Source organism: Cetorhinus maximus, chromosome 11, assembly GCF_964194155.1.
Source record: "Cetorhinus maximus chromosome 11, sCetMax3.hap1.1, whole genome shotgun sequence".
In the NCBI taxonomy this organism is placed as follows: Eukaryota; Metazoa; Chordata; class Chondrichthyes; order Lamniformes; family Cetorhinidae; genus Cetorhinus; species Cetorhinus maximus.
Genome location: NC_135889.1, coordinates 83,903,196 through 83,924,501, shown reverse-complemented (window position 1 = coordinate 83,924,501; position 21,306 = coordinate 83,903,196). Strand labels below are relative to the sequence as shown.

General features: G+C 41.3%; 1 protein-coding gene across 1 annotated transcript in view; it reads left to right on the top strand.

The window, feature by feature from the left end:
• Nucleotides 1–4,070: 4,070 nt before the first annotated feature.
• The window catches only part of heg1 (heart development protein with EGF-like domains 1), a 118,472-nt gene continuing 101,236 nt past the window's right edge, over nt 4,071–21,306 (top strand). The window contains exon 1 of the mRNA XM_078551304.1: nt 4,071–4,583. Within this exon, the coding sequence (XP_078407430.1) occupies nt 4,241–4,583 (343 nt within the window). The 5' untranslated portion in view covers nt 4,071–4,240. The remainder of the gene's footprint in view (nt 4,584–21,306) is intronic.

Genomic DNA, 21,306 nt, shown 5'->3' with positions numbered 1-21,306 from the left:
TATGAGTTAGGATATTTATTTATGCTGGAGAGGTGGAGAGAGTAGGCAGTGGGGGGGGTGGGGGTGTGAATAAAGATTGAAAGTTTGGAATTCAGTACAGGATCTGGAGCTTTGAAAGTGATTTAAAGGAAATTTGTTAATTGGAAACAGTATTTCTATTTAATATATATCATGAGTCGCTGACGTTAATCAGTTGGGTTCTATTATCACCTCAATATTCCATGGGTCAGAAGGGAAGAAGTCAGAGTTTCTTCTTCAGACTGCAATTCAGTGATTGCTGCTGAAAATTGTACACGTGGCTGTTATGCAATGAAAGGATTGGAGTTATTGTGATCTCATAATTGAATGTTTGCTGACACTATGCAGGGTAAAACATGAAACATGGCCACTTGGGCAAGAGATCAGAGGACTATTGGTAATTGTGGAATGCTAACCCAATAAGAGACAGATCTGTATACAGAGAATGAGAAAGATCTGGGCAAAAATAGCCCAGTAATCCTTTAACTTGATATCCTAGTGTCTGGCAATTCATGAAAAACGTTAACATGATTTGTGGATTCTTCATTGGAGCAGTCCTTCAAATGGATTATATTAAATATACTATGTGAAAGCAGCTTCTGCAGTAGACTAAATACAAATGTTTGTCGCAGCAATAACATAATCTTGGAGAGAATTACCATTTTTGCTTAGGCTAAGAATGCAGTGAATAATCGCTATCTAATGGTTGCCAGATTCTCCCCCATATCCATAACTTTCTCTGCTCCTGCAGTACTTTGTTTCAGCTTGTGCTTAAACAGGGTACTGAACAACCTAACATTTTTTTTCTTTCTACCAATCAAGCTACTTGCATTCTTTGCAATTATTTCTCAATAAAATTGTGCATCACAATTGCTAGTCTTTAGTGCAAGTGTACTCGCTATCTTTATCTGTATTGGTCTACAATTACAGCAAACAGGCAGATCCAGATGGAATAAACCACTCCAGGAATTTCAATGGGCAAGTTCTTATAGAAATGATAGATAGGTAGAGTGGTTTCAAAGCTGAAATTGTACCTTGTGGATTGGATGACAGTTATGGCAGCTTTGCTCTCATGGTTTACATCACCGGAACCTCCAGACTGGATTACTGCCATGTTATCTCTTCCAGGCATCATATCTTTATTATGTAACACTAAGTATTATATATATACTACCTTGAACTGTCTCCTCAATGGTAATATTACCATCTTCTCAGTGGTTAATTGACTTTGCTTGGATCAATTTCTGGTTTTAAAAAAATTCATTAAAAACCAAACAAAACATCATTTAGAAATTGGGACGAATGGTAAAATTGGATTAACCTAGATAGCTGTACATGGAAGTAACTATGCTTGGAAAAAAACATGTTATTAGCTGTTTGTTTACTTAAATATAACCAAATACCAAGCACAATTATGCACTTTTTTTTAAAAAAGGGAGCCTCATCACCCATGTCCTATGAAAATCAAAATATTACAAAGGATTCAAATTGAAGTGAATATTACTTTGTAAATTATTTCAGTTGAGCTTTTGTTTATTTATCCATAGCAAGTGCGAACAATAATGGTGGAAGTTCCTTAGTTGAGTTATTGAGCCCAGCCAACACAATAAATCAGCATAATTGGTCAACAACTGAATAAATAAATGCCCTAAATACTATATCTACTGATACAAATTTATACGCTCATGCCTGGTATCTCCTCCAACCACTTCCCTAATTAGAATGATGTGTAAACGATTAACAGGTGGTGATTAAATTCAATCTTTAACCCTTTCCCACTGAAAGCAACTAAATGGGGGTTAAAGTTCCGTTGAAATATTGATATTCATGACATTTCTGGATTGAAAAAAATATAGTTAAATGGAAATATCACGACTGCATAACCAGGATATCAGTTTGTAATACTGACCTTAGTAATAGAAAATAGTTACAAATCTATAATTATTATACAGCAATACATTAGTATGATCACTGGTTAAATAAGAGATGACTTCAGTTATGCAGTGATAAATTGACTATTGACAAGTGGTTAACACTTGAGGCCATTCTACAATGAGAAGAAAAATACAACAGGCATAGTGAAATGCTGTTTTAACAGTCATACGGAAAGTTCATGATGGAGAGTTCCTTGTAATGTAGGGATACCTCTTATGAGTTCTAATTAAACGTGCAATTTTACTAGCAGAAGTAAAATTTTGATAAAGGTTTACCTTAGTAGAAATTATTAAAAAATCAATATGTTCCATTTTTACTTTCTTCCTTAATCTCCCTTCTCAAGCCATTGCTTTTTCAATGCTCCTTTAGAGCTGACTATTTAGAGCTGTAGTAGACTGGGCTGGGATGAATGGCCCGTTGAGATTGTCTCTATTTCCTCATATGACAACACAGCATACCTATGATTAGGAAGCTACCATTTGATGGACCATGGCACAATCCCAAGAACTGGTTCTTACCACAGCATATTATTGTCTGTTTCTGAAGAGAGAAAAAAATGCAGCATATGGTGAGGAAGTAAATAGGTGAGGTTAATCTATCAAAACTACTGTAATCAGCTTGTTAGGCTTAATGGCCTTTTCATTTTTCCTTAAAATAATGTTCTCATCCCTCTCATGTCATTAGCTTTAAATATATGGTTTGCTTTAAACAGATTTACACTTAATCTATAATTACAAAAGAATCTATAGAATTTGTGGAGTTGAAACTCCCAGATGGGACTGCTGATCTTTGAAACCACTGAAAATCACATTAATATTTAAGGAAGCTCAGTTCAAGTACTTTGCAGGTTGCATGCGCTAACTGAATTTTTATCTGTCTTAATTTATCAAAGCTATCTTAAATGTTATCAAAAGGCTGAGCATGCTAATCTACAATTAGACTATAGTTTGTGTTCCAATTACAAGCATCAACGAAAGGACCAATCGGTGAATGTTGACCTATTTGATTGTGCTCTTGTTACTGTAGCAGTTTAGAGGGGAATTCCTGTTAGATAAAATGTCGTGTAAAGCATTTTTATTACATCTGGGAGTTAACCACTTGCTGGTTTTGAAGGATAAGAATAGAACATTTAAAAACTGAATACAAGCAAAGTTCGAATTTGTCACAGTCGATTTCCTGTGCATTTGGTGATCTTGTGTAAAGCCACAATTTTTTTGGCATGTAAGTTCAACAGAAGTGATGTTGGAAAATTAGATGGAGAGGAAAATGGGCAAGGATCTGGTGTCAGGGGTTCTTACAGCATTTTCCAATTCAAGGGAAAACGCAGCTTCTAATTTCCCGATGCAAACCCAAGTGAGAGTCTCACATATGTCCAACGTAGCAGGGAGCTCTCGTGGTGAACAATCTGTCTTCTGGCAATACAAACAGCCTTTCTGTAATCGTCACTCCGCATTTTGCTGCAGTTTACCCCCAAAACTAACATGGCAGACTTTCAACTGCTTTACACAGAGGCTTGCAGTCACATGTGAAAAACGCAGAAGAGAGTTACAAGGCAGATATGTTACAATGTGAAATAAAACTAAAGCAAAATATTGCAAGTTCTTGAAAATTGCATTGTGCAAGGTTGGCACAACTACAGTTTTTATCAGCTCGTGTTTTGCGGTACATTTATAGTTTGACAATTTTCCGTTTAAATATTGGAAAGCTATTTGAGCTGGGTCTAATTTGATTCTAGATTTTTTAAGTTCAAATGAATCAGGCGAAGCATTGTGAATTCATGTGTATCTGATACACTCCTGAATTTATAATATATAGTTCACACTCAAGAAAACCCCCTGTATTTATTTCTCAAGAAAGAAAACTCACTTTATTAGTTCCCAGGAATGATGATTCTTGGAAATAAAGTAGTCCGCTCTACAAGGGAAAAAAAAATACACCTTCATCCTGTTAAAGTATGCTTTTAGCTCCTTTGTGGTTTCTTAGTTGAGTTTTGAGATGTTAGGATTAGCGTGGCTTCAACTGGAAATCAGCATCGACCCCTAGGAGGAGTCAGTCAGTCAAATCGGCCAGCCTGTCTCTCTCTATTACACTCACTCGGATGCAGCCGGATGAGTTTTAGTTCAAGATGGATTTTTACCCTGGATTCTATTTACAGCGGAGCTGCTGAACTAACTGGAGAATGCGGGATCCGCTCTGTAAACACAAATAAGCTCAAGATCGACTGTTTTGCACACACGGATTTGGCTCTAAGGCGTTTCATTCGTATGTGTGGTGTGTGTGTTTTTGTATGTTTGTTTGGCATACGGAATCCAGACCTCCGAAGCGAACAGGCATCATTATGGCAACGTGCGCTTTGATTTGCCCCATCAGCAGCCTGATGCTGCTGCTCCTGCTGCTCCTCAAACCCCTGGGCGCCGGATCGTCCGCCCCTTATACGGACCGGTCTGGTTTTACAGACTCTATCGACTTGCCAGTGAATTCTAACGCTGAAAGCACAAGCTGGGAGGAGGTGAGCTTTCCGGAAAGCTCGCAGCCCGGCTGGAGGACTCACAGCCTCGGGACAGACTCACTCTCTACTTCGGACTCAGGCTCCAATGATCGCCGACAATCACCTTCTCAGCCCGCTGGTGGTAAGTCAACCGCTATGGACAATTCCCACCCCACTGCAACCGCACTTTACTGCGGACTTCACACACACACTCCAACACCGCGACTCACACCAGCAGCAGCTGCACGTGTTTCTATCCGAAAGTAACTTTTGTTTAGAAACTTCCTAACCCTGCTTCAGCTCTTGCACTTTTCATATCTCCTTAGGCGACAATTTAGAGTTAGAAATCGGCTGTCTTTAATATTAACCTAGAAAAGTCTGTAGTTGATATGTGTTTGTGGGTTATACTAATACATTGCTCCCATATTGCTAACAAGTGAATAAAGTGGTAGGCAAAGAACGCCAACAGTTTGCGATGTTAGAATTTAATGTTGTTGTCTAAATAGAGGAGCCCTGGTCAAAACATTAAAAGCCCTGAAACCTACACACAGACTGGGGATGTCTCTCATCAATCGGGAGCTTTATAACCAGTTCACCAGTGAAAGAGCCAGATATGGCAGAGTTTCATTTAAGTCCCCGAAAGAAATTAATAGAAATTCAAAAATATACATTTAAAAGTGTTTAGTGATTTTTGTGCCAATCAAGTTTTCGTTTGTGACAAGCAACCGAATGTGCTAAAGATTACCAGAAATTTTAAATCTTGCAGAATACTGATTATGTCGACAGATTTACTTTCTTTATAATATCCTGCCCCTGACCATTGGCCTCGTTTATCTCTACGTTTATTTTGGTGGCGCAGATTCAAACAAGTGTCTTTACCAGATGTTATCAGCACCTGTACGTCAGGTATTTCCTTAAATGAACTGTGATTGTTTAAACTTACGCTGTTAGGCTTGGAACTTCCTTAATTAAGAAACAGAATGTGAAATGTAGACCAGAAACAGAAGCTGGAGATGACGGCTCTCTGTACATGTGGAGAGAGCAGACAACATGCCCTTTCAGGTAAAAGACCCTTCATCAGACGTGCTGAACATTCTAGTTCAGATTTCCAGCATCTGTAGTTTTTTTGTTTTGATTAATTTGAAGGTACATCCCTCTAGATTGTCATATATCCTTTCATACATGCAAATGAACTTTGAGTTGCATATTTATTTCAGAGGTCAATACAATTACAAACCATTTGTGTAAAATAAACTACCTATGCAGTGGTTATGTGTAGCCATGTGTAGGTGGAAGTGGTGGATGAGTATGGTGTGGATGAATATATTGTCACTTCAACTTAGCATAAACTTGTGTCATGCTCTATGAGTTAATATTTTCATTTGAACACAATATATGAATTAGAGGCTCCACAGATGGATTTGTTGATAAAGTCAGCATCATGAGCCATGGTTCCCATCCCTGATCCATTGTCCAGTGAGCCCTATTGGAAAGTACATCTGTGGATATCAGGTGAAGAATGTATGGACTCAGCTGTGATGCTCCCTACTTTCTAATATCCTAAACCACTGTCTGAGGTCACACATTAAATTTGGCCCCTTGTGCAAGGTGTCAGAGGGCAAATTATGCTGTTGCATACAATCCCCCAGTGTGTAAGCACTCAAGGGGAAAAGATGCTAAGTAAGTGATTGTTTGGATAATGTGAAGCATGCCACAGCTGGCAAGCTAGCTATTGGTTAGCAGACAGATTGCATTGGTGATTTCACTACAGAACAATGATGTTAGAAGATTCTTAGGTCCGCTTTTTTGCACATTTAAGAACAGAAATGAATGTGCAGCTTAGGTTGAAAACTGTGGTTTTAGAATTGCTGACTAGGGATCCTAACAGCAATTATCTGAAAAGGGTAGACAGCACATATCTCCCCAGAGAAGTCTGACAGCAGCACAACACTCCACAAATGAAGAACCTGCACTTGTATAATGTTTTTCATGTCTTCAAGATATTCCAAAGTATTTTGCAACCAATGAAGTATGAAGTTTTGAAGAATGGTCGCTGTTCTTTAGCTAAACATGCTAACCATGGCAGTGGAATGGTAATGCCACTGGACTAATAATTTAGAGGCTCAGGCTAATATCTGGGGGCAGGGTTTGAATCCCACCACAACAGCTGGTAGAATTTAAATTCAATTAGTTAATAAATCTGGAATTGAAAGCTAGTCTCAGTAATGGTGACCATGGAACTAACATCAAGTGTTGTAAAAATCGATCTGGTTTACCAAAGGCACGTAGGGAAGGAAATCTACAGTCTTTACCTGGTCCAACCTACATTTGACTCCAGACCCACAACAATGTGGTTGACTCTTAACTGCCATCTGAAATGGCCTACCAAGCTACTCAGTTCAAGGGCAATTAGGGTTGGGCAACAAATACTAGCCTTGTTGATGATACCCAGAGCCCTTGAAAGAATTAAGAAAAACAATTTGCATACAGTAAGATCTCATAATTATATTAATGACCAGTTAATCTGGGTTGGTAGTGTTGTTTGAGGAATAAATATTGGCCAAGAGACTTCTTCTCAAATAGTGCTATGGGGATTTTAAAATCTCCACCTGAACTGGCCAAATTAATATCCCACCCAAAATGCAATCAATACAAGACTCTTCTCCGTGCGGCACTGAAGCCTAAATTATATTTTCAAGCCCTGGAGTTGTAATGATAAAACTACTAGCATGGAAAGGGGTCAACTATCTCTGAAAACCTTTAAGGAAAAATTGATGCATCTTCTAATCTGTCACAATGGGGTGTCCTTGATATACCTATACTACATTTGATCCCTAACATAAAAAGATATCACCAGTCTTGGTTAACTTCACAGCAATGGGCAGATTATTCTCATCCAAAAGCAGGCAGAGAAATTTCACTTTTTCTAGCAAAATAGATACCTACAAATTAAATATTTCTTCCAAGATCCAGCCAAATTCCGCATCTCAAATGTAAACAAAAGCCCTGGGAATATACCCCCACTCCCCTGCCAGACACCAGCCTCTACACCCTTTGCATCATTTTCATCTCCATGTGAAAAAAGAATATACAAAGGATCTGGGAATGAGATCTAGATTGCCAAGTAGCAAAGAAGGAATGAAGAGATATGAGAAGCAGATCCTACTACATGCAGCAGAATGAGCAAGAGCCTTCTCAGGATAATACAATACGTTTTGCCCACACATAGTTGCTTCTGAAATTCCACTCCTGCATGGGACATGACTGTTGGAAGGGCATCAAAGATGATGTTCATCTTTCGTTTTTACCCCAAAACTTAATCATGTTGGGGAGCAGACTTGGAGGAGATGAACAACATGGCAGACTTGGTAATTCCTGCAGACATGGACATTTGTTGATTGGAACTATCCATTGAAGAGAGAGCTACCTTGTAACAACTAAATTAGCATAACTGTTATTCTTGGTTACAGGAAGACTTAGTGGTCCAACTGGCATATATCTCATGAATACTTCATCAAGTTGTGTTATAGGGAGAGTTGCATTTCTGGAATGGCTAATGTATAGACTCTGCCTTGAGTTCTAGAAGTTCCAGTTGCTCTGCAGCTCTTTGCTGGAACTCAGATCACTCCAGGTAATAATGGGTCAACTCAAAATTTAATGGCCACCTCCAGAAGCCCCACAAAAGGCATTGACAGAACTTGTCATGATTCGTCTCTGTATGGACAGGATCTTTAGCCCAGCCCAGGGACCAAAGCCAAAATTACCTTATCCCCAAACAGCATGCTTTTCATCAATCAGTGTGACCTCTCTGTGGAGATTGGCAATTTAGTATAGAATCATAGAAAATATGCTCATTAGAAGCAGAATTGAAATTTCTCTGAATGATCGTCAGGAGAAGTCTGAACTGTACTGAAGACTCATGAATGAAAAGACAATATGCTAACATACACACAGTCCAGTAAATCTACTTATAGTTTGGATTTTGAAGATAAGATTAATGCATTTTTGTTGGCCAGGGTGAACTCAACTCACTTTTTAATTAATTATTAAGGAAAAACTCACATCTCTATTGTTTGCAGTTGAAATGGACCCTGGTCTCCAGATGTGAAGGGCAGTGACAGGTTATAATGGTTATGGCTGAAATGCACTGGGCCCACCTTAGATGTTTCTTTAATTCAGTGACTAGGCATATCACCTGATACTCTTAAGCTAACTCCAGAGGTTGCATGGACAGTTGCATGTAATTGTGAAGTCAGTGTTGTACAGATCATTTATTGTGACTTACTTAATTAAACACATTTGAACTTGTACAAGGGGATGTCTACAAAGAGCACACAAGGTCAGTTCCAAAGTTGGTCATTATCGACATGTTTAATTGTAATATTAAAGATCAGAAAATTTTAAGACATATGTTTCCCAGCAGTCAGGTTCAAATTGTAACAGAAATGTCTCGGAAAACTGAGAGAAGCCAAAGAGGCAGACTTTAGTCTCCTCTACTATGGTGCTGACATATTGTAATGCTTCTAATAGCTCTTGAATTCTTACTTACTATTGTAATACAGTGACCACTCCCTTATTATGTTGCCTTTGGGAGCCAGAGGAAAACTATGCTTCAGCTGAGTGAATGTTCCACAGCGGATTTCTTGTATGCTTCATTAATTAATAAACTATGTATGTTATATCAAACGGCAGTGATACAAATAGGTTATTCAGCTGTAGGGAAACTGATGTGTAATTATTCTTTTGATCAGTAATGGTTTATTACTACATCCTTGTTCTGTGGGGTGATATTACAAAAACATTTAATTTAATAACAGTTATAATGTTATGTGCATCAGTTGTAAATATGATAAAAAAAACAAATCTTTAATCCCCAATCATTCATGCATCTCCCATAGCAGAGTAAATTATTTGTATTCTGCGCAATTACCACTCTAAGTATTACCAAGTATTAAATGGTTGGCCTTGGCTTAGTGGTAGCACACTCACCTCTGAGTTAAAAGGTTATGGGTTTAACTCTCACTCCAGAGATCTATATTCATAATCCACACTGAAAGCTTAGTGGAATTGTTGGAGGTGCAGTCTTTTAGATGAAATGTTAAATTAAGACTCTAACTGTCCTTTCAGGTGGTCATAAAAGAATCCATTGGCACTAGAGCCACTGACTTGGCCCCTTTTTATACTTTAATATTGTTACTTGAAATTGGCTGCCATGTTTCCTACATTACAACAGAAACTACACTTCAAATGAACTTTATTGGAAGTAAAGCGCTTTGGGATTCGAGTCTCATTGGGATGAAGTCATGAAATGCAGAGTTTTTTACTTTGCAACTCTGGAGTATTATATACAGATCAGTTCACATGATGCAGAAGAAACAAATACATGTGGTACTTTGAAGCTTTCACTGTTAATGCTATTTTTTTTCCATTTTAAAGTTTTGCTTTTTAGCCCCGATCAAAGTTCTGCTGATCCTGTATTCACTGGCCCAAAGAAAGTGTCTCCTAGTACCAAATGCAGACCTAGTTGGTGCCTGCAGCTTTATAAAAACAAGATGTTCCACAGATTAGTACTGCATCTGCATTGTTGCATCGGGGTAAGAGGTTGTAAAATATGGTCAATCAGCTATTTTATTGTTTCCTTCTTGAAGACTTGTAAATGTTACAACAGTGGTTATTATGTGGGATTTTTTTTTCCCTGCAAGTAATTGTGAACTAATCGATCCAGGCTTCCCCTATGGAAAGGTACTTGTTGGTCAAGCAATGAGATGCTTTGGATCCTAGTAACCTGGTGGTTTTTAGGCAGTTGACTTTTACATTAAATATTTTAACAAAAAGCAGAACTGAACATCTAGGAATTAAATTGTATGGTGCAAACTGCCCCAATTGCTTCATGGAAGTATCTCAGTAATTGGTTCTCTTGAAGATGTTTGGTGTGATTCCTGAAACAATAAAGTGTCATTAGTTGTTACCCATGGAGGGACTGGTTCTACTGACTAATGGAATGAGGTAGTATTGAGGTGCATGGCAGTTGCAACATCAATTTTCCTCCATTGTGTGAAATGATATGTGAACAGTAATACTGTACAGATGGCAGTGCAACCTATTGCTTTTGCTGACAGTCGACTGCAGTGTGGACCAGTGGGCGTGTTAGCTGCTGTAATAATCGCTAAGTCTGTTTTATATTTTAGCTTGATCTGCAGGGAATGGCTTATTTAAATGTCCATCCACTTGACTAGATGTTTGTCTTAAAAACCAAAAAGTGGGTTTCGTTAGAAGCGCCTGGATGGATTATGTTGTCACACAGAAAAGTCGCTACTTAAGTTATAATCTTTTTTCAGGCTCCAGGTGGCAAATTTTAATTTGTATACATTCCTGCTAAATGGTGCTCTTCTGTTCTGGGGGAGGGCTCAGGGAACAAGTTTAGAATTTTATATAAAACAGTGCATTCTAGTTAATTTACAGGTAAAGATTTTTAATATTACGATAATATGTGTTAATTTATGTGAAGTCATGACGTGCTGATCATGACAATATCTTGAAACAAACATCCAGGGTTACAATAGCAGAGAGTACTCTGGAAATTGTCTCAAAATATTTGAATCGTAGAAATATTGAATCATAGAAACATTCTGCACAAAAGGAAGCCATTCAGCTTTACTGGCTCTTTGAAAGAGCAGTTGTGCTTAGCTCTACAACCCAACCTTTTGTCCGTAGCCCTGTAAGTTCCTCATCCTCAAATACCTGTCCAACTCCCATTTAAATTATTTAAGGAATCAACTTCCAGCACTTCTTCAGGTGGAGAATGCAAGATTCTGAACAATTCTATGAATGAAAAAAAGTCTCCTCATCTAGATCTTTTATCAGTGAATTGAATCTGCGACCTCTATTGACCCACTCAGCAGAGGGAGTAGTTTATCTCTATCCACTCCATCAAAACCTCTTATCATCTTGAAAATCTCTTTTTCTGTCACTTCTTAACTTCCTCTGTTCCAAGAACTGTCCAGACCTTTCCAACTTCTCTTCATAACTGAAGTTCCTCATTCCTGGTAACATTCTTGTAAACCTCCTCTGCAACCTTCCTAAAGCCTTTATACCTTATTTGAAATGTGTTGCCCTGAACTGTGTACAGTATTCCAGCTGAGATCTAACCAGTGATTTATAAAGTCCTAGCGTAACATCTGCTTTTATATTCTATTCCTCTATTCCAAGTAGCCTATATGCTCTTTTAACCACCATATCAACTTTCCATTCCATCTTTAAGGATTTGTGCATATGGACACCAAGGTCTCTCTGCTCATCTACACTTTTTAAAATCATAGCATTTATAGGGCACTAACTTTCCACATTAGTCCCCCAAATTCCGAAAGTTTTCAATATATTAAAGGGAACAGATAGGGTAGATAGAGGGAAAGTATTTCTGCTGGCTGGGGAGTTTTGGACTGGAGGGCAGATTCTGAAAATTAGAACCAGGCCTTTCAGGAGAGAAATTAGGAAACACTTCTACACCCAAAATGTGGTCGAAGTTTGCAACTTTCTTCTGCAAATGACAATTGATGCTAGACCAACTGTTAATTTTATATCTCAAATTGACAGCTTTTTGTTAACCAAAGCTATTAAGTGACTTGGGCAAAGCCGGGTACATGGGTTAAGGTTGCTGGTCAGTCCTCTCTATATTCTTACGTTACATGCCTTTGAAATTTGCTGAGGAATTTGCACATCTAAGTCCTTTTTACAGTTTTGAGCTCTATAAAAGGTTCCCCTCTGCCCCTCAACTCAAGCCAAGTGATTCAGTCCCAGAACCATCTAGAATATCTCTCCTATTTAGGATATCAGGCAGAATTTAATGCCCACCACCGCGTTCCCCAACCCCCTCCAACCCACCCGGACATAAGTTACGATCTAGATTAAGATTAAGATAGATCTATATTAATGACTTGGATGAAGGGACTAACCGTATTGTACCCTAATTTGCTGATGATACAAAGATAGGTAGGAAAGCAATTTGCGAGAAGGATACAAAAGCTGGAATTTTCCAGCCCCCCCAATGGCAGGTTCCCCGGGAGCTGGGCTGGAAAGCCATTGAAATCTCCATTCACATCGGTGGGATCTTCCGATCCAGCTGGCGTGAGGGGCTTGAAAATTCCGGCAAAAGAGTCTGCAAAGGGACATAGATAGGTTAAGATAGGTTGAGCGAGCGGACAAAAATTTGGCAGATGGAGTACTATGTGAGAAAATGTGAGGTTGTCCAATTTGGCAGGAAGAATAGAAAAGCAGAATATTATTTAAATGTAGAGAATCTGCAGAATGCTGTGGTAAAAGGGATCTAGGTGTCCTTGTGAATGAGTCACACGAAGTTAGCATGCAAGTACAGCAAGTAATTGGGAAGACAAATGGAATGTTGGTCTTTATTGCAAGGGGGTTGGAGTATAAAAATAGGGAAGACTTGTTAAAGCTGTACAGCCCGCTCCCACTCAGCCGTCCCGACAGGGAGAACATTCTCCCCAAGGTTCTGAGGTGGCTTAACAGGGTAGGTTCTGAGAGGATGTTTCCCCTTGTGTGGGAAATCTAGAACTGGGGATATAGTTAAAATTTAAGACAGAGATGAGGAGGAATTTCTGCTTTCAGGTGGTCGTTAGTCTTTGGAATTCTCTTCCATGGAGAGAAGGGGAGGCTGGGTCATTAAATATATCCAAGGCTGAGTTAGATTTTTGATCTCAAGGGAGTCAAGGGTTATGGGTCAGGCAGGAAAGGAGTTAAGGCCACAATCAAATCAGCCATGATCTTATTTGATGGCAGAGCAGATTCGATGGGCCAAACGGCCTCCTCTTATTTATTATTATCTTATGATCTTATGTTTGATCTGGCGAGAGAGCGTGTGGTGGACCCCCACCGCTTTCCCAACTCCCGCAATCAAGCTCTCACCTGGGTGGTATCCTACCGCCACTGGTATGCAACCAGCGCCGGGCAGGGCACTGAGAATCTGGGGACACTGCCCAGAATACACTGTTGTGTTTGCCAGCAGTCTACTGGGGGAGAGGGGATCCCTCATTCATGGGCACTCTGTGCCCTTTTGAGGGACACAGCATTGAGAAATGGGCCACCACCCTGTCCTTGCTGTCAAACCCCCTCCCTGACCCTGGCCTCCCTGCAACCCCCATACCGGCCACACTCATCTCTGTCTGGAGATCGATGACTGGTCCCTCCTACAAGCTTAAGTGTAATACCAGCAATGGCCGCTGCTCCTGGTGGTGTTGCAGGAACTGGAGACCTTTTTTTGGCCGGCAGCGATAGGGAGTGGGATTTCTGCTCTACTGGGAGTGTAATCTGATGGGAGGTCCAACGATGCCCAGATAAGTGCCTGATTATCTTGCAATTGCATTGGGCCTCCAAGGGAGAAGAGGGGGTTCCACCAGTTCTCCAACTGGTGGGCGAGACTCAGTTCGCATAAATTAAATTCTGCATTTTATTGTTAATCAATACTGTCACGTCCACCCTCTTTTCCATTCTCTATCATTCATGAATACTTGATAACCAGGAATATCAAGAGCAGATTCCTAGCCTTGTATTAGTTATGTCTCAGCTAATGCAACCACATCATAATCTCAGGTAGCAGTCTGTGCCTGCAGCTCATCAACCACGTCGGACATTGATGTACACGTAATTGATTTCCTCCTTTTGTTATTTTTGCTGTTTTCCTCAAACTAGTCCTGACAATTTTTTTGGATATTTCTAATTTTACTGCTATTTATATCTCTCTGTCTTCTGATTTAATTTCTGATCCTCCCTGCTATTTTCTGGTTCCCTTGCCATCCTACCAATTTAGTTAAAGCCCTCCCCAATGGCACTAGCAATGCATGTTCACCCATAACCAAATCATCTGAAATCAAAGACTGAATTTTCTACGTATTTAAAAAAAAAGTTAGAAAGAAATCCAACACAGAAAATATCTTAAACATGCCGGAAAAGAACAAATAGTCTTCAAAACAAACCTTCCTCTCTCATCACAGGCTCTTATTCCTGTCCCTCTTTTCCCTTTGCTCACTGAAGATTGCTTATTTTACTGTAACTGATTGCACCCGTTGTTCATTTGGTGTCACCCTCAGAGGATTGTATGATGTAGAATAGTGTAAGGGGATGCATTAGTTACAAGACTATAATGCGCCTCAGGAGATGCTGGCCAGTTTCCTTTGCTATTCATGTTCAGTCCATAATAGTTTTGCTACATAACAATGAATCAAGGAAGTCAACCAATTCTATAAATCCCATTTATGCCTGGTAAAGGAAGGAATACCACACTTTTCAAAACACTAAGCCTGGCAGTGTCTCGAACATACGAACAAGGAGCAGGAGTAGGCCTTTCAGCCCCTCGAGCCTGCTCCACCATTTCATAAGGTCATGGCTGATCTGATAGTAACCTCAAATCTGCATCCTGCCTACCTCCGATAACCTATCACCCCCTTGTTTACCAAGAATCTACCCACCTCTGCCTTAAAAATATTCAAAGACTCTGCTTCTACCACCTTTTCAGGAAGAGAGTTTCAAAGACTCATGACCCTCTGAGTGAAAAAATTTTGCCTCATCTCTGTTTTAAATGGGGAACCCCTTGTTTTTAAGCAGTGACTCCTAGTTCTAGATTCTTCCACAAGAGGAAACATCTTCTCCACATCCACCCTGTCAAGACCCCTCAGGATTTTATGTTTCAATCAAGTCACCTCTTACTCTTCTAAACTCCAGTGGATACAAGCCTAGTCTGTCCAACCTTTCCCCATAAGGCGACCCACCCATTCCAGGTATTAGTCTGGTAAACCTTCTCTGAACTGCTTCCAACACATTGGCCAGAATTTTCTCATTGGCGTGCAAGGGCGGGCCCCGCACGCCGATGCGTAAAATGACGTGTGGTGGCATCGGGCGAGCGTCCCGACGTCACCGCGCGCCATTGCAATATTTCGGTAGGCGGGCACACGATGATCTCTGATGCGCGCCCACTGTTAATTAACGAGCCACTTAAGGCACTTGAGGCAGCAATTGACGCTGATTTTTCGGGGCCCATGCGATCTTCAGGTCATCGCACGGGTGCAAAGGGCAGGCGGGTAGGCCATATTTGTATAAACCTCACCCACGGGCAGGATAAGAGGGGTGAATGGGATCGCGAGTGTTATTTGTCAGACATTTAATGCTTGAAGTTACTGATACTTGCCTATGTGAGCAGGAATACTTCAAAACTCTTCACAGCTGCTTGGACAGGAGTAACAGCTTTCAGGACTCTGAGTAAATATCATTTCTGGAGCCTTGCTGGTTTCAGGAAGCCTTCCCTTAGCCTGGGAATGGGAGTTGTGCTCTCCACAGGATGCACCTCCTCTGAGGAGGAAGGGAGGGTCAGAAGGCGGAGGAGGCCAGGAGTCCACATTCAGCCTCTAGGGGAGGCACCTTTGGGAGGAGAGGTGCAGGCACAAGGGGCGCAGGGCCAACAGGATGTCCAAGGCAGAAGGGGCAGTAGAAGATGCCACTATCCTGCTGCCAGGGTATACAGGCGGCGAAGCAGCTACCTCAATACGTCTGAGGTGCAATGCCAAAGGAGGCTCCATCTCTCAAGGGAGACAGTGACCCCCATTTGTCAGATGATTGGCCCTGAGATCTGCGTCAACTGTGTGGGTGGGCACCCCACGCCAGAAGGTCATGACTGCCCTCAACTTCTATGCCTCCGGCTCTCTTTCCAGGGGTCGGTGGGTGATCTTTGCGGAGTCTCCCAATCAGCTGTCCACACTTGTGTCAAGCAGGTGACAGATGCAAACCCAACCAGAGTGGGACATTGCAGGGCTCCATTGATTCGTCACCCCACAGCTGCTGCACACTCACACCAAGAAGCCAGGGCTGACCCCCCCCTTGCCAACATGCTGCCTCCATCTAATTTGGCACCAGATGGTCTAATTTTGCAAAGCAAGGACGCACAAGCATGTGGAACGCCAAGGGCAGCAGATGGATTGGTGCCCTGCCACCTGGAAGCTCCCCTCCCAGTATGTTAACACCCTGACTTTGACATGCTTCGCAATTCCAGCACTGTGTCTAGGTGCAGATCGTTGAGGTTGCCCACAAAACAGTACTCTGGGTAAGTGTAACACATGCTGTGGGTGCAGAACCCATCTCAGCACTACTCTCTCAGAGTGAAGTAGGCATGGGCAATATCTGCTGGCCCACCTAGCGAGGGAAACGTGCCGTGAAGGATTCAATGCTATAACTGCATTCAGAGTTGGGGGGTGGGGTGGGGGAGGGGTTGGGGTGGTGGCACTGGGGGGAAAGCCTACCTGCTGTGTTAAGTGACCTCTGCCGACATGGTACTCACCCTTCCCGAGCGCAACAGGTTGTTGAATTGCTTGCGGCACTGGACCCATGTGCGTTGTGCCACATCATGGGAGCTGACTATGTCTGCACCTCCTCCCAGGCATGTTTGATCAGGTGGGTGGTTGGCCTCCGCCTCCCGTTCCTCGGAATGAGGACCTCCCGTCATGCTGCCACCTCTCCAGGAGGACAGTTGGGCACTCATCAGAAAAGTGAGGGGCACACTGCCTCGCTGCCCTACTCTCCTGTCCGGCCTGCTCTCCAGCAATGCTATGGGGAGCCCTTCTGCTAGCCATGATGAACAGTCTTTGCAAGGCTGCCAGCACGCTATTTGAACAGGCCGCCGGGTCGCCATTGGACCCAGAGGTCATTGCACTCCTGCTGCCACCTGCCCACTCCCGCTATCCTTGGGAGCCATCCTTCATGCTGGGCGGGCCTTAATTGGCCCACCCACGTAAAATGGCGGTGCAGAGCCCATCGCGGGCGACGATCAGCTCCGCGCCCGCTCCCAAACGGCCCCCCCGATGGGGAGAAAATTCTCCCCATTAACATCCTTCCTGAAAAAAGGTGACCAGTACTGTACACAATACTCCAGATGTGATCTCACTAGTGCCCTGTACAACTGAAGCATAACCTCCCTACTTTTGTATTTAGTTCCTCTCGCAATAAATGATAACATTCTATTAGCTTTCCTAATTACTTGCTGTACTTGCACACTAGCCTTTTGTGATTTATGCACTAGGACACCCAGATCTCTCTGCACCTCAAAACTCTGCAATCTCTCACCATTTCGATAATATGCTTATCTTTTATTCTTCCTGCCAAAATGGATAATGTCACATTTCCCCACATTATATTCCCTTTGCCAGACCTTTGCCCACTCACTTAACCTATCTATATCTTTTATCTTGTTGTAGCCTGCTTATGTCTTCATCACAAATTACTTTCCTGTCTTTGCATCATCAGAAAATTTGGCAACCATCCCTTCAATCCCTTCATCCAAGTCATTTATATAATTTGTAAACAGTTGAGGTCCCAGCACTGATCCCTGTGGCACACCACTTGTTACATCTTGCCAACCTGAAAAAGACCCTTTTATGCCTACTCTCTGCATCCTATTAGCCAGCTGATCTTCTATCCATGCCAATATGTTACCCCCTATACCATGGGGGAGAATTTTCTCCCCGTCATGTGGGCTGGGCAGGAGCAGGCGCAGGCTGGCGCAGAGCTGATCGCTGCCCGCAATCGACTCTGCACTGCCATTTTACATGGGCGGGCTAATTAAGGCCCGCCCAGTGTGACATGCACCTGGGAAGAGCTCAGCGCGCCCCGTGCGGGCGGGTAGAGGAAGGAGAGTCGGGACCTCCGCTCTTCCGTGCATGCGCGCGAAAGAATGTAGAAATCTCCCTGAGACATGGCGCTGTCTCAGGGAGATTAATCTGATTGTGAAATCTTGAAATAAAGAATAAAAAAAATGATGTAGACATGTCCTCTCGTGACAGTGTCACATGAGATGGGACATGTCAATGAATTTTAAGAAAAATTTTTATTAAACTTATAAACCCTTCATGAAACCTCATCCCGCCCGTGGATGAGGTTCTATGAAAAATGTGAAGGCCGACTGGGCTCTTCGCCTGCCCGCCAACCTTAAGGTTGGATGGGCAGCCCTGACAAGTGCCTCAATTTGTTGACTAATAGCCTCAATAGGCCTTTGACAGTTCAGCCATATCAAACCCAAAGGTTATTATCCACAGCACATGTTACTTCCTCAAAGAACTCCATTAAGCTAGTTAAACATAATTCCCTTTCACAAAACCATGTTGACTCTGCCTGATGACCTTGAGCTTATCCAAGTGCCTTGCTATAACTTCTTTAATAATAGCTTCTAACATTTTCCCTACGAAAAATGTTCGTTAAGCTAACTGGCCTGTAGTTTCCTGCTTTCTGTCTCCCTCCCTTTTTGAATAATGGAATTAAATGCTATCTTCCAATCTAATGGGGTCTTCCCCGAATCTAGGGAGTTTTGGAAAATGAAAACCAATGCATCAACTATCTCACTAGACACTTCTTTTAAGACTCTAGGATGAAGTCCATCAGGACCTGGGCACTTGTCAGCCCGCAGGTCCAACAATTTACTTAGCACCACTTCTCTGGTGACTGTGATTTTCATGACTTCCTTCCCCACTTCCATTCCCAGGCTTATAGCTGCTTCTGGGATGTTACTTGTATCCTGTATCGTGAAGACTGCTGCAAAATACCTGTTCAATTCATCTGCCATCTTTTTGTTTCTCATTATCAATTCTCCAGACTCACTTTCTATAGGACCAATGCTCACTTTGTTAACTCTTTTTAAAAAATATTTACAAAAACTCTTACTATTAGTTATCATATTTCTGGCTATGTCTCTCTCATACTGTAATTTTTCTCTCCTCGTTAGTCTTTTAGTCATTCTCTGCTGTTCCTTATATTCTGTCCAATCTTCTCACCTGCCCCCTGTCTTTGCACAATTATTTGTTTTTAAAAAAGTTTGATACTATCTGTAACTTTTCTAGTTAACCATGGATGGTGTGTCTGTCCCTTGGATGTTTCCTTACTTGTCTCAGAGAGATTAATTTATGAAATATTTAAAAATTATATTAACATGTAACATTTTATATGTTTTATTCAAAAACTGCACCATTTTTGTAAGATCATTATTTATTTTACCACAAGAAATTCATGACTCTCAATTCACAATATGTAATTCTCTAAAGCATTAAGTTCTTCTAAGACTAATTCCTTAAATGTTGCAATTCTGTAATTGCTTGAGTGAAGGTAGAAGTACCACAGCAAGGATTGTGACAATGGAATATTCCACAGTGAAGATGATGACAATGGAATATACCACAGTGAGGATGGTGACAATGGAATATACCGCAGTGAGGATAGTGAAGATAGAACCACAGTGAGAATAGCGAGGATAGAATATACCACACAGAGGAAGATGAAGATCCTGGAGTGACACAACCAATTTCCAGTGACAAATGTTTGTCATCAATTCCAGTTAAATCACTTGAACAGCATCGTACATCTACTTTCAGTTCTGGTTTATTAATAGCTCTATTTGACCCGTGATTTTTCATTTTGTGAATTTATCATAAATCTGTGATTTATTTTGTATTTTTAAGTTAGTCCTGAGTGTATATGGGCAGCACATGTGGCTGCAGGTACCTTGAAACAATGGAAAGCTGCAAAGTTGTAATAATTTTCAGATGTTGCTGGGCAAATTGATTTCAAAGCGTGCATCCGGTGTTTTGCTGGGGAAATATATTAATACTCAGTGCAAGAGCTGTAGGATGTAATTATTTAATAATTCCTCAGATATTCTTGCCTTTTAAATAAGGAGCAGCTGCATGGATTTTCAAATTGTCGTTTTAATGTTTTAAATAGACCAATTTTACCTATGTTTCCTCAACAAAGTATTGACTGATGCACTATGCCATTGATGCGGATTTAAATGTATTTATCAATATGTATTCTGAAAGAAATGTGAATTTGGATCAATACTCCATGTTAAAATTAACGATTGACAGTGCTAAGTGACCTGAGATCAGTGAAGCGCTACAAACATTAAATGGCTTTTATACATTCAATTCCGTTTAACAGGAAACGTTCTGGCTCAGCTAGTGCATGTGAAAGATAATTGTTTTTGCATTAGCTTGGCAAAGCTTGGTAGAAAGATCTTTGTTTAGGGAAATTGATCTTGCAGCAATAAATCAAGCTGCTGCCAGGTTACCAGTGCCATTCCAGTTCAGTCTAAGCTCAATGGTGATCAAAGCAGTTTTAATCTAGCGCATCAGACATAGCCAGTGGCTTTACTGGAGTAGATACAGAGACGTGATATGGAATTCCCACTCTTGCAACAAGGCTCACAGGATAGGTTCCCAGGAACTTTTGGCATGATGCCAGTAATGAGTCAATCACGCAATAATTTCCTGGAAATTGCAATGGCATGAAGTGCAAGATGCGAGTTTCCAGAAAATTCCTCCTCAGGGTAATTGTGAACAGACAAATCATGTATTAAAAATATTTTTTTCTTCATTTTCTTTTCCACTTTCTAAGGTTTCCCTCACTCTTTAGAATTTGTTTGTCAGCTGTGGCTCAGTTGGTGGCACTCTCGGTTCTGGGCTAAGTCCCACTCCAGGACTTCAGCACAAAAATCAAGGCTGACATTCCAGTGCTGCACTGTCAGAAGTGCTGTTTTTCAGATGGGAAATTACACCGAGGCCTCAGCTGCCTTCCCAAATGGATGTGAAAGATCCCATGGCACTTCAAAGCAGAACGGGGAAGTTATCCCTCATATCCTGACCAACATTGATCCCTCAATCAACTTCGCAAAGACAGATTATCTGGTCATTATCACTTTCCTGTTCATGGGAGCTTGGTGCGTGCAAATTGACTGCTGCACTTTGCTCGGGACTTCGAGGTTTGTTTGCTTACCTTGCTTTGGGCAGCGCACGCAGTCATTGGCACCTGGCTTCACAGACAGC